The following is a 14,604-nucleotide window of genomic DNA, read 5'->3' as shown; positions in this document are numbered from 1 at the left end:
CACCCTCCTCCCAGGGTCACCGTCAGGATTAGACAGAAGACACAACCTTAGCCCAGGATCGGCAAAGAGCACTCACCAAATGGTAGCAGTTGCTGTGAAATGACTATCAAAAATAATTTAAAATATCTTTGTGGTTAAGGCCTCGATTCTTCCTAGGGAATAATAACATGTTTGTGTGTTTGAGTGAGTAAGTAAATGAAAGACTGAATGGCCTATCAAGGCTGTTTTTAAACCGTAAGCAGGTTCCTCTTTCACCGCAGACCCACATGAACACCTCACTGAGTTCAATGGCAGCCCTCAGTGCCCGGCACAACTAGACAACTGGTTTTCAGATACTTAGACAAAGTTCATTCGTCCAGAGTTCCAGGAAGATAATCCAGTCTACTTTCCCCTTAGCATAAAACCCAGCAGCACAGTACTAGGAGCACAGGTTTAGAACAGAGAGGTGGGGATCAGCCTGGCTCTTCCATCTGCTGCCTGAACCCTGTGAAGTCTCAGTATCTTTATCCATAAAACGGTGAAACGTGTCTTTCACGTGTCCTGAGGAGGTGAGAATGAGGCATGTGTAAAGTGCTTTATAGGTACCTGGAATGGAGGAACTAGCACTCAATGAACGAGAGCTGTGATGACCGTGATCTGGAGGCCACCGGAGCTCCAGAGCCCAGGACTTCTCCTCACGACTCTACAAGGAGCCCAGAGCAGCAGCCACCTGCGTTGCGAGGTAGCAGTTACCTGAACCCTATGGTGGAAGCAACATTGCTTACTGACGCTTGAGATAGAAACGAAGCATCAAGCCTTACCCCACGAAGTTAAAAACTCGGCAGCATATCGATAGAGGCGGTTCAGGATCTCAATCACGATGGCATAGATGATGCTGGGCACGTACAACAGGACACTGGTCCACTCGGACCCGCTGTTCTCGTGGACATCCAAGGCCCAGGCCTCCAGGTCGAAGTAAATCATCATGATGTACAGAGAGAAGTAGAGACAGAGGCACACGAACGGCAGAGAGACCAGGTAAATGCGCAGCTGCCGCTTGTAGCTGGGGTAGAGCGGCTCCTCCCTGCCCGTGATGGAGTTGATGCCCAGGACCCCGTGAAATCCTGGCCGGGGCTCCTCAAACTGCCTCTTCATGACCAGGGTCCCCCACCTGTAGGTCATGCCGGCACAGCTACGCTTCCACACTTCCAGGATCACTGTGGACCAGATCAGGTTGAAGGAGGCGAAGATCACATATTTGTCATAGTCTTCCCACACGAACAAGTAGTAAGGCAGCCCAATGACCGCCATGGGGATTAAGGCAAAAGTAAAATACTCCAAAAATCCAAAGTAAAGGGCGATCGTTTCCCCAAAGTAGCCACGGATACCATCTGTAATAAAAGGAGGGGAAAAAAAGACCTTAATTACAGACTACCAAAGACTTTCTTTTCTTATCATTTCAACTAAGCTGATTCATTTCTTTAGCTAAGTGGGAATCACTTAATACCATAATTTCCCAATCAGTGGGTGATGCTAAACCCATCCTCCCCGCAGTACAAAGACCCCATTTATCTGTATTGTATGCCTGACACTTCCCCCAGCTTAGGGCCCAGGCTCTGCCAGGCACCCTGCGTCTATTTCCTCTGTATTTCCTCATCTGATGGATGCCTTCTTCCCAAAAGAAAAAAAAATCACGGAGTGGTTTGTCCCAAATCTCCAAGGTCCTCCTTTAAATTCAGTCATGGCCAATAACACATTTTAACTCGCACTCCACTTTTAATTTATGCGCTCCACTTCTCTCCTACTTTAAAATTGTAGTTACAGATGTTCTTTCCAAAGATGACTCCCCATCCATTGTATCCTGTTCCCCCTACCTGAAGATATAAATTTTCATCAATGTGTCATGGCAAGTCTTTCAATACATCAAAGAAAAATTAATAAAAAATGCAAAACGACATTCTACACACTGACTTCCAGAACGTTATCTACACCTTCATATAAGCACCAGGAAGAAGAAGGTCCAAGCAATATCGCTGCTAATATTCCGTGAACTTGACACAAGCTATCTAATCCAAGAGAGGCCACAAACACTGCGTCCTTTGTCGGCCGCATCCACACGGGGGAGTGTGTGGACTGTACAAGCACCCTGCCCCGGGACCAGGGTGGGATGCCAAGCGTGGGGGAGGTCCAGCAGTTGAAGTTATTTCTTGCTTAATTACACATAAAATGTAATTTTCTTTCTTTTTTTTAATATTTTATTGATTTTTTATAGAGAAGAAGGGAGAGGGATAGTGAGTTAGAAACATCAATGAGAGAGTTCAATCAGCTACCTCCTGCACGCCCCCCACTGGAGATGTGCCCGCAACCAAGGTATATGCCCTTGACCGGAATCGAACCTGGGACCTTTCAGTCTGCAGGCCGACGCTGTATCCACTGAGCCAACCCGGTTCGGCATAAATGTAATTTTCTTAAGGTAATGTGCCAGATCAGTATATGGTTGCAGGTTAGAATAAACTGTGATTAGCTATTTTCTCCTATCCTTATTTTTTTCTCACTAACCCAGGTGGCATTGATCGCCACCTAAATGCCAAAATTTATAAACAGTGGGTATGTGAGGTTGCCTCAAATCTGAATGAGGTTGAAGAATATCTAAGCAATGTAAAAAAAAAAAAAAAAAAAAGGTGTTCATGGTCCTGGGCTCCAAATCAGATGATCATCCTCTTTTGATCTCAAGGGGAAGTTCAACATCTGCCTGTGCCCCAGCTACAGTCACCAGTCCCAGCACCCCCAGAGGCCTCAGACCCACCACCACAGCCAAGCTCAGCCTTCACCGTCAACTCCTTTTCTCCCTGTAATTTCTAAAAAGTAGCTAATAAATACTTCACTACCAAGTCCTACAAGCAATATTTAAATTTATCGCCACCTAAATGCCAAAATTTTAAAAATGTTATAGTGTAACATAAAATGACTACTGTGTCACTTGGAACTATCAAAAATAAAACTATTCCTTTCAAAGGCTACAAAAAAATTTATTCAGAATACAATTTCAAAATGTAATCTTAAAAACAATTTTTGTTCAGTTATAATATTGTAATAGTTGTTTTCAGAATGGAAATCAAAAAGGAAATCATTTTAGAGTGATTCCCTTAAATAAAATCAAAAGAGAAATAGCCTTTAAGGAAAAACTGATAGTAATACTTATGGTGAAACCTACCAGCTTAAATATAATTCTTATACTTAAAAAAATATCTAAACCCCAAAATTCAGACATCCGTATTGATATAAGTTTATTTATACAAAGTATGTTCAACACACACCAAATAAATTCATGGTTATTTTTATCACTGTATTCAGAGAAAATGGATAGACAACCGTAATATACACCATGATACTTATAAACCTACCTCAAAAGATAGTAGGCCCACAAGTCGGCACCTAAGAATGAGCACAACTTGACTACAGTGGGGCCTTGACTTACGAATGTTCCGACTAACGAGTTTTTTGAGATACCAGCTGACTCTTGGCGGATTTTTTGCATTGAGTTGACAGAGTAATTTGAGTTAACGAGCTCCTTAACGAGCTCGGTCTTGGAACTAATTAAACTCGTAAGTCAAGGCCCCACTGTAACTCCAAATGATTAGCTAAAGCAGTGGTTCTCAACCTTCCTAATGCCTCGACCCTTTAATACAGTTCCTCATGTGGTGGTGACCTCCAATCATAAAATTATTTTCCTTGCTACTTCATAACTGTAATTTTGCTACTGTTATGAATCGTCATGTAAATATCTGATATGCAGGATGCATTTTCATTGTTACAAATTGAACATAATTAAAGCATAGTGATTAATCACAAAAACAATATGTAATTATATATTCAATATGTGTTTTCCGATGGTCTTAGGCGACCCCTGTGAAAGGGTCGTTCGATCCCCAAAGGGGTCGCGACCCACAGGTTGAGAACCGCTGCTCTAAAGAACCAGAAATTTTCAAATACAAATATTCACAAACTAAATTCTCATGGAACCTGTTCCACTCCAACTCTGACATGCACTCATGAAGGACACTGAACTTCCTGTGTTGGTGAAATTGAGAGAAAGCCTGTAATTCAGTCCATCTAAAATCGTATCAGAAATAAACAGGTCATTAACCCCTCCTATTGCCCTGCCCCCTGTTGTCCAGCATCCAGCTGGTGAGCCCTGCCTGGTGAGACCCGGGGGGATGACACCACTGCTGGAGCCCGACTTTTCACTGGTAGGTCTTCCTCTCTCTACGGGGACGGCGCTGACACGTACCTATGGGCTGATACTTTAAACTGAACCCAGTATACCAGGAGTCCTCCAGCTTCTTCAGGGCTTCATTGTCATGCAGTGGAAACACCTGAATCACGATGCCAGACGTGAGCAGTCTTCTCACTGCAGAGGGAAATGTGCCAAACAACATAAAATGAATCTGCGATCACTCGTGATACTCTCCATGTGGTGTTACGAAGCCACTAGAGCAGTGATGGCGAACCTATGACATGCGTGTCAGAGGTGACACGCAAACTCATTTTTTTGGTTGATTTTTCTTTGTTAAATGGCATTTAAATATATAAAATAAATATCAAAAATATGTCTTTGTTTTACTATGGTTGCAAAGATCAAAAAATTTCTATATGTGACACGGCACCAGAGTTAAGTTAGGGTTTTTCAAAATGCTGACACGCCGAGCTCAAAAGGTTCGCCATCACTGCACTAGTCAGTGAGGAGTGCTCCACAGAGAGCAAGTGCATCCGCCTCCTCGAAAGGTGCATTCTCCTTTCATTCTTCGGAATGGCACTATCTTTACTATTTCCTTTGACTATGAAAGCAATACAAGTCGATGTAAAATTTTAAACCATACAGAAATGTACAAATCAGAATTTGAGAGGCCCAGTTATTCTCTCCCTCACCCCCAAAATAACCACTGTAAACAGCAATTTAATGTATAACCAGATTTCAAAATATATATATGTATATATATACACATATATACATATGTACATATATGTACATTTATATATAGATATATATAAATGAGATTATTCTATATACATTATTCTGTAATCTTTTCTCATATAGCAATCCTATATAATAAAACCCTAATATGCAAATAGACTGAACAGTAGAACGACCGGCCGCTATGACACACACTGACCACCAGGGGGCAGATGCTCAATGCAGGAGCTGCCCCTTGGTGGTCAGTGCCTCCCACAGGGGAGCGCCACTCAGCCAGAAGCCGGCTGAAGAGCACAGCCACGGTGGTGGGAGCCTCTCCCACCTCCACTGCAGGTGGGTGGTAAGGAGCAAGGGGTCCCCGGACTGCAAGAGGGTGCAGGCCAGGCTGAGGGACTGCCCCCCAAGTGCATGAATTTCGTGTATCCAGCCTCTAGTACATATATGAATCTGCCAGTGCCAACATAAATAGAACATAAAGTGTCCTTTTGAACAGTTGCATAATATTCCCTTGTATGAAATGCTATAATTTAATTCTCTACTGAAAAATATGTTTCCTTTTTTTGCTATCCTATATAATAAAAGGCTAATAGGCAAATCGACTGAATGGAGGAACTACCAGTCTCTATGACATGAACTACCACCAGGGGGCAGATGCTCAATGCAGGAGCTGCCACCTGGTGATCAGTGCACTCCCCCCAGGGGAGCACCACTCAGCCAGAAGCTGGGCTCATGGCTGGCGAGCACAGGGGAGGTAGCGGGAGCCTCTCCTGCCTCCATGGCTGTCAGACATCGCCCAAGGGCTCCCGAACTGCGAGAGGGCGCAGGCTGGGCTGAGGAATCCCCTTCCGCCAAGTGCATGAATTTCATACACCCGGCCTCTAGTTATAAATAATGTTAAAACTCTTGTACATATACCTTTTTCCACCTGTCTACTATTTCCTTATTGGATATACTTAAAAGTAGAATTGTTAGGTCCAGAGGTATATGTATTTAGATTTGGACACATATAAAACTGCCCCTAGAAAATGTTACCAATCTATCCTCCCATTATGGTGATAGTAAGAGAATGGTTTAGTTCCTTTCATTCTTGATACTGAGTATTTTCAATCCTTTCCATCTTTTCTAATCTGTTAACAAAGGCTTACATTCACAAACAGTGAATATCAAAATCAAGTCAAATACTTTCTACTGTCAGCAGTCATTTTGGCGAGTATGATTTTAATACTCATGCACATACCTAAAAGAGACAAACTAATTTAGCCAAAGACCGTATCTCCTAGTAACAATAAATGAAAACGGGGCACTCTCCTGTCCATAGTAACTTAGAGTGACTGGCTGGTTGGTCTTTAAGAGGAAGTGTATGCAGGACACATGGAGAACTCGAATGCAATGCCTTGTGTCACACTTGGGGAGATGAGCACTTTCCACACAAGCTCCAAGTATTGCCTCCTGCTAAAGATTATGGCCGCTCAGTGGATGGAATCAGCATCAAGCGAAATAAGTCAGAGAAAGACGAGTACCACATGATCTCACTCATATGTGGAATCCATTTAATGATCAAAATAAAATGTTGAACAAAATAGATCCAGAGACATAGAAGCATGGAACAGACTGTAGAATCTCAGAGGGAAAGCAGGGATGGGCGGGAGGAGATCAACCAAAGAACTTGTATGCATATATGCATAACCCAGGGACACAGAAAATAATAGGGTGGTGGAGGCCTGGGGCAGTGGGTGGGAACAGACTATATTAGGGGTCAATGGGAGGAAAAAGAGGACATATGTAATACTTTCAACAATAAAGATTAAAAAAAAAAAAAGAATGCTTTGCTGTTTTCATCCATTGATAAGCTTAGAGCTCTTTAAAGTTTATGAGCTGAACACTTATCTCCTACCTACCTAGTCCCCAAAGATAGGTGAGGAGAACATCAGTCAACAAGCCTCTCAGTAAGGAACAGCAAATAAATGTCTGCGGCATGAAAAACAAAGCACGATTTCTTAGAAATAAAAGGAAGGATAAAAATTAAAATGAGGCCGAAACCGGTTTGGCTCAGTGGATAGAGCGTCGGCCTGCGGACTGAAAGGTCCCAGGTTCGATTCCGGTCAAGGGCATGTACCTGGGTTGCGAGCACATCCCCAGTGGGAGATGTGCAGGAGGCAGCTGATCGATGTTTCTCTCTCATCGATGTTTCTAACTCTCTATCTCTCTCCCTTCCTCTCTGTAAAAAATCAATAAAATATATTAAAAAAAAAAAATTAAAATGAGATATCTGATACTAAAAAGTCTGGGTCTAAAAAAGTCTTAATACAGTATATGGTTCTTCATACAATTATTTCTCATGTAAGCTATAGAGAAGAACAGTTTTTAAAAGGTAGAGTTGTAATGAAGTCCTCCTCAGTGATTGGAAAAGGTATAAGCTTTAAGTTCAATGAGCCTTTGGTGCTATCCAACCCACCTTTAAGTATTTTTATTCTAAAGTGTTTCTGTGGACTTTTTTCTTAGCTAATATTAGTGCAAGTCGATCACCCACAACTGTTCTGATTCTTCTCTTGTTCTTGGGGACGCACAACTATAGCATATTCATTCTTCCTGTTATTATCTTTTTCAGTTATTACATCAATTTTTTTTTAACTTTGAACTGATCTACAGCATCTAAATTATTATTTTATTATTTCTAAGTTGTGAGTTTTTTTTAAATGACTCCGTTCTACTGTAGAAGACTTTCCAGCCAGGCATAAATACCAGCTTGATGCTTCTAAAAATAGGACTGTGAAGAGAATATAAAGCCACAGCTCCTAAATTATTGGGCTTCTCTTCACCATCAACGCCAAAAACATGGTTCAGGTTTCAGCTTCTAAAAATAGAGGGTTTTTAAAAAAAATCCTTCAACCTTCTGATGTCAGCTAAGAACGTAATTAACATGAGCCTTACCTTCAAAGGAAAATATGATGCTCTTCGGGCCTATTTATAGAAAGGAACAACTTAAACCAGGATTCCTTCCTTCAAGAGGGCTGAAGGATCTGTTGTCAAGCACTAGGGTTAGTCCTGTTACAGCCATTTAACAATTAGCTAAACAACCCAAAATCTAATGGAAGAGGGAGTATAAGTAACCTGGCTGACAACTGAACCCTCTAAATCAGCAGTTCTCAACCTGTGGGTCGCGACCCCTTTGGCGGTCGAGCGACCCTTTCCCAGGGGTCGCCTAAGACCATCCTGCATATCAGATATTTACATTACGATTCATAACAGTAGCAACATTACAGTTATGAAGTAGCAACAAAAATAATTTTATGGTTGGGTCACAACATGAGGAACTGTATTTAAAGGGCCAGAAGGTTGAGAACCACTGCTCTAAATTAAAGAATGCAATAACAATACTAACAGTACTGCTTTTGCCTTTGGCTAATGTGATGTGCTTAGTTAAAAAATAAAAACAAAAATCTCTCACACTTCTTACTGTGTCTCTGGGCAACAGGGAGGGGCAGGTCGTGCTGCCTCGAATCAGCCTCAGCAAAGGGGTGATGAGCACAGAGTCCCGACAGGGAGAGAAGGCCCGCAGCAGCCTTTGCATGTGAAGAAGGGGCCCTCTGCACCCCTGCAGTTTTTGCAGCTGCTGCTGTGCCCCTGCACCCCCTGCCAGACCCCACCTGACTCTAGCATTCTGGTGTGAGAGCCCACTTTTGTTTTAGTAAGGAAAAACTGCTTCTTGAGGATACTTGTGTTTTCAAAATACATTCTTATATTCCTGTATTATTTTCACTGCAAATATGTATATAGCAAAACACAGTGCATGTATACACATGTATGTGTGTGTTTATATATACAGGTGTCCCCAAAAATGAACACATACTTTGAATAATTATTAATTCCAATGGGTTAAATCTGAAAAGAAAAAAAAACATAAATTGAGCTATCAGCTGTTAATTGTGAATACATTTTTGGGGGACAACCTGTAAATACTGATATACATGCTATACCCAGCAAAATCATAAAATATATAAAAAGCCCTTTCCGTGACGGCTAGGACAACCAAACGACGGCACCTCTTGGTCCCTTCCCCATGGCCCACAGGCTCTGATGGCAGCAAGGAGGGGAGCAGGCGGGGCAGTGAGTAGCGGCAGGCTACCGCACACAATTTCGTGCGCTGGGCCTCTAGTACATATATAAATATATCAATAGCTTAATCTTCTTACGTACATGCCTGCTACGTGATACTTGAAATCTACTCTAATATTCTTATAAGGACAATTAATAATTTTAAAGACAGATTATACCTGACACTCTAATCTACCCATTTGCATATAGAAGATATTCAGAGGAAATTACCATAATGCTCTAAAAGAATAACAACATAATAAAAGGCCTAATATGAGACATGCCATATGCCATCAATCATCAGACAGACATTTTAAGACAGAGCTTTAACCGAAGTAACATCCCTGAAGATACCATTAACACATAAGACATTTTTGGCTCCTTTAACTCCACTTTCTAAAGAAAATCTGTCACTCGGTTATTTGCACGACTGTTACCGATGATGGATCAACAGGAGAGGCAGAGTCTGAGAATACGAAGAGATCTTAGCTCACACAGCAAACGAGATGAGATGCCCACCAAGACAAACACTGACAATTAAGACACACAGCGCACTCCCAGGTCCCGCAGTGCTGGCTGTGTGATGGATGAGGGAGAGCCCTGAGCGTGCAGCTCACAGCACTACCTCCTGCCTCCAAATCATGTCTACAGTGACACATGGTGCCATCTACTTAATGAAAGCTTTCTATCACAACACACCATTATGGCAAGCAAAATTATCATCACTGCATTTAAAAATCAAAATCAAATTAAGCCTAAGGCAAATGAGAATGTTTCTCATGGGAGCCTTGGCCAGCTCTCAAAGCATCATGGGGGTCACACCGAACAGGGTACAAGTCCTCCCCTCAGCTTCAGAGAGGAGGCTACCCCAAGGGGAGCGGCTCCCTCAAAACTCAAAGGTGAAAATAAGCTTTTCCACTTATCTCTCTGGATTAAACTTATTGAAAATCTAGGGCTTTAAATTACTCTAAATTTTATTACTTGGACTCTGAAAATAGTTCACAGTTTGTAATTATGCATTTCTTCTTCAACAGAAATTATGATTATAAAGTTAAAATGGTGCAAAATTCATGATGGCATATTAGAGATTATATTGTCAAAGACATAAAGATAGAGAATAATACAGAACTTTAAAATACAGACTTGGCAACTTAATATGATTCTTATCTCAGGTGGTATAAAAGTTTTTCAAATGACCATGATTTAAATGATTTTATTGTTTTTATATTTACTATAAAAAAAGAGCCCTGACCCGTTTGGCTCAGTGGATGGAGCGTCGGCCTGAGGACTGAAGGGTCCCAGGTTCGATTCCGGTCAAGGGCATGTACCTTGGTTGCGGGCACATCCCTGGTGGGGGGTGTGCAGGAGGCAGCTGATTGATGCTTCTCTCTCATCGATGTGTCTAACTCTCTATCCCTCTCCCTTCCTCTCTGTAAAAAAATCAATAAAAATATATATATATATTAAAAAAAAAAGAAATAGAGGAAGCGAGGGAGGGGGGCAGGGAGGAAGGGGAAGGGAAGACCCTTGTTTACAAAAGCCTCATCTTTCCTGCAAGAAAGTTTTTACCTAAAGATGAGAACAGAGCAAATACAACCAAAGAACTCTTCACAGATGAAGAAAATTTTTCTGAAATCATGCTAATCTCTCACCTCTCTATTAAAAGAACACGAGTCTAACAAAAACGGCCACAAAATAATCAATATCAAGACATATGCAGACACCTGGAAATGTAGACAATCAAGAATGATGAGGACCAACATTGAAATTTCCTGACAGCTCCTAAAAGCCACTCAGGTCAACAAGGAGAGCAAGGAAAAGCAGCATAACGGGTGTTAACAGCATCACTCAGACAGGAAGACGACAAAATCCAGTTCACATGCAAGTCAGGCAATAAAGAACCAAGACATATTCTTCTCAAGTTCACATAATGAGAAAGAGAGAGAGAGACTTAAGAGATATACCAACCAAACACAACGAGTGATCTATGTATGACTGGATCATGCTTTGACAAACCAGCTCTAAAATATAGGGTGTCCCCCCAAAATATAGGGTACCCCAAAAATGCATACATACACATTGAATAAAGGCAGTGCCTTTATAATTATTCAATGTGTATGTATACATCTTGGGAGGACACCCTGTATATTTGGTGACAACTGAGAAAATTTAAATACGGACTGCTTCTTGGGCATCTATCCTCCTGGGTGAAGACTGAAAGGTAGTGTTAAATGTATTTATGCTTTAATAATACTTTAGTAATAATAAAACAGCATTAAAGTCTAGAAAGTATATGAAACTTTCTAGCCAGACTAGGGGACACAGAAGCTCACATGTTTAAAGTGTATTTGAGGCAGCAAAAATAGCATTATGCTAAGTGAAATAAGCCAGTCAATGAAGGAAAAATACCACATGATCTCACTCATTCATGGATAATAGAGACCATTATAAAACTTTTGAACAATAATAGATACAGAGGCAGAGCAGCCTCAAACAGATTGTCAAACTGCAGCGGGAAGGCCGGGGAGGGGTGGGGGGCAGGAGGGAGGGGGGTAAGAGATCAACCGAAGGACTTGTATGCATGCATATAAGCATAACCAATGGACATAAGACACTGGGGGGTAGGGGAGGCCAGGGGATTGTCAAGGGCGGGGGGAAAAAAGGGACACATATGTAATACCCTTTGTAATACTGTAAGCAATAAAAAAATTAAAAAATTAAAAAATTAAAAATAAATTTAAAAAAAAATGCTCTGGGGCTTTGCCACTCTCTGGGTTTGAGGCAAACTTGGAATTACGCATTGTAGTAAACACTTGCATTCTGCGAACCAGCATCTCATTCAAATGGAATTGCCTCATGTCAGCTTTCATTCAGGTCTTGTCACCTGTGACTCTTCCTGACCTTTCTATGTGTGCTTGTGCTCAGACCAGGGAGATGAGAGGAGGTGGAGAGAGAGCTCCAGGAAAAGGCCAGGTGTCCGTTTTCATTCCTCCACAGCGTTTCATTACAGGACAGTGCTTGGGCATAAAGGAAACTTTGCTCATTTTAACAGTAATATGTCTAGGTATTCACACTCAGCTTTACGCTAACTGAATGCTGTGAGACCTTGATAATAAGAAGTGCAAACCATGTAGAACAAATATATTGATCGAAAATGTGCAATATAATATATTAACCAATGTCACCCCAATAAATTCAATTAAAAATATAATAAAAATAATAATACATGCAACATAATGAATCTGTAAAGGCAAAAGATACGTTCATGAAAAAATAAGTTACTGTAAAGTTGTGTACGTTTCTCAGTAAGAGGGAAAGAAATAAAGCTCCTGTAATGTGTTATTTATGTCTGTGAAGAGAAAGTAATTGCATTAGAACATGTATTCATGAAGCTGGTTGAGATAATCACTTACATAAAGATTTTCCTGGATATAGCTTTGCCTGGGGGTAACCAGGGATCATTTTTTCATCTCTGGCTCTAAGATTTTCAAGTTCATGTTTGATGATGAATTGGCGCTCTGCCATTGTGAGAAAATCATCATTGTTATCTAAAATAAAACAAAAATTTCCAGTTATTTTCTCAGTAATAGCCAAAATAAAGTTAATAGTATTCAAATAACCTTGGGTTGTGGAAATAATGATACAAACAATAACATAAGGAGTAAGCAAAATAGGAAAGTGGTACATTTAATAAAATATAAAGCTCCTCATATTGCTTTTGCTTTACAATGGCAGTGTTGAATAATTGTGATTTGTATGACCCGCACAGTCTCAAATATTTCTATATGCCGTTTGCTGACCCCTGATCTATTCATCAAAAACTTCTCTTTGATAAATTAATTCTGATAGAAACCGTCCCGGGACTCACCATCAAATCCTTTGAAGTTGTGTCGGGTTCCGTAGGTGAAGGCTCTCATGGTGTTATCGTTGCACTCCTTTACCAATCCCACTGCTTCTGCCCCCAGTAACAATCTAATATTGGAGGCGCCAACAAGATATAAGTTCTGGTTTTCCACTGTTTCTTTCTCATATTTATTTAACAACGGTCTGAACAACAGCTGGGCACCTTTGAAAACAAAAGGTAGGCACTATCTTAGAAAGAGATAGACATAAAAGTTTCAAAGATGAAAACTTTCTAAATAAATATTATGTCTCTAGTTTAGTAGAAAGAAAATAAATTATATTAACAATTTAAATCCATTTTCCAAATAAATAGGAAGTATAAGTAAGTTGGAGATGGCAGGTTCTTTATAGCTTTTTGAAATAACAGTCAAAGCTGGAAAATGCAATAATAAGTGGCTTGCAGTTACTCAAACTAGAAATAAATATGAGACAAGAATTCAATATTTATTAGTTCTATGCATAAATTTGCACTAACTATAAAGGATAAGGATATAGTTTCTAATATAAAAAATAACAGGTCAAAATTTAAGAAAATTAATTTGAAATAAAATATCCCAGTAAAAATGCCTCAAATGTTACACAATTACATTGAACTATAACAGATTGTGTGACTGATTCCCAATAGGTAAGTCAATAATTTTCAATGATTTTTCCCATAAATGTCTACATGTGATTAAGTTTAATGATAGTTCTCTTCAGTAGGTTTCCAAATGTTAAGAGTAGATGTTAAGCCCAGTCAACGTGGCTCAGTGGTTGAGCATCGACCCATTAACCAGGAGGTCACAGTTTGATTCCTGGTCAGGGCGCATGCCCGGGTTGCAGGCTCGGGTCCCCAGTGTGGGGCGTGCAGGAGGCAGCTGATCAATGATTCTCTCTCATCATTGAGTTTCTCTCTCTCCCCCTCTCCCTTCTTCTCTGAGATAATAAAGACCAAAGAAACAGACATTAATTTTAGAAATATATCTATAAAAAACTACAAAACACACTTGAAAAAAATTTTTAGTCACTGAGCATGAGTAAGTCTGAGTAATATTTCTTTTACGCACCTCCATCTTTCTTCCTCATGGTAATTCTGTTTTTCAGCCATTCCTGGGTTTCATCTTTGACATCCTGAGCAAGCTCTATGACTACCAGAGGCGTGAAGGAACTCTCGAAAGTATCCAGAGCTGATAAGGTCACTTTCATCTTTGACAAACTTGCTGAAAATTAAAATAAAATAAAAGGCACACGTGGGATATAATGGGAAAGAGAAACATATAAATTGTATTTGCATTTTCTCTTAGTAACACCTAATTCTGACTTACAAGATAAAGCAAAATGTCTCATGATCCTGACAGGTTATATGACAGGCTTAACCAATGGTTCAAGCACACATGTGAGCCGGCCCCTCTACCAAGATGAGGTAACACCATCCATTTCCGTAAGCAACTCAGAATACAATAGGGAAGACATTCCGGTAACAGAAAAGTAACAGTACAAAATGTGCTCTCACACAAGAGGAGTTAGAAACTATTTACAAAGGACGTGACAGCAGAGCAGGACTTAGAAGAATGAATAGGAGTTTGCCATACAGACAATGGAAGGCATTCTAAGTAGAGAAAGCTGTATTACCCTACAAAATAATAATGGAAAATAGTCCACCAGTGTGACTC

The 14,604-nt window shown here is 40.5% G+C and overlaps 1 protein-coding gene across 1 annotated transcript in view; it reads right to left on the bottom strand.

Annotated features, from left to right (window-relative positions):
- Positions 1-14,149, bottom strand: part of ANO10 (anoctamin 10) — an 89,644-nt gene extending 75,495 nt beyond the window's left edge. The window contains exons 1-5 of the mRNA XM_081106087.1: positions 13,999-14,149; positions 12,918-13,115; positions 12,463-12,597; positions 4,271-4,390; positions 801-1,370 (exon numbers count right to left, since the gene is read on the bottom strand). Coding sequence (XP_080962213.1) covers positions 801-1,370; positions 4,271-4,390; positions 12,463-12,597; positions 12,918-13,115; positions 13,999-14,137 — 1,162 coding nt within the window. The 5' untranslated portion in view covers positions 14,138-14,149. The remainder of the gene's footprint in view (positions 1-800; positions 1,371-4,270; positions 4,391-12,462; positions 12,598-12,917; positions 13,116-13,998) is intronic.
- Between the last annotated feature and the right edge of the window lie 455 nt (positions 14,150-14,604).

The sequence above is a fragment of the Myotis nattereri genome, assembly GCF_964212035.1.
Source record: "Myotis nattereri genome assembly, chromosome: 14".
In the NCBI taxonomy this organism is placed as follows: Eukaryota; Metazoa; Chordata; class Mammalia; order Chiroptera; family Vespertilionidae; genus Myotis; species Myotis nattereri.
The sequence above is the reverse complement of the archived record's forward strand: the minus strand, read 5'-3'. Positions and strand labels throughout refer to the sequence as shown.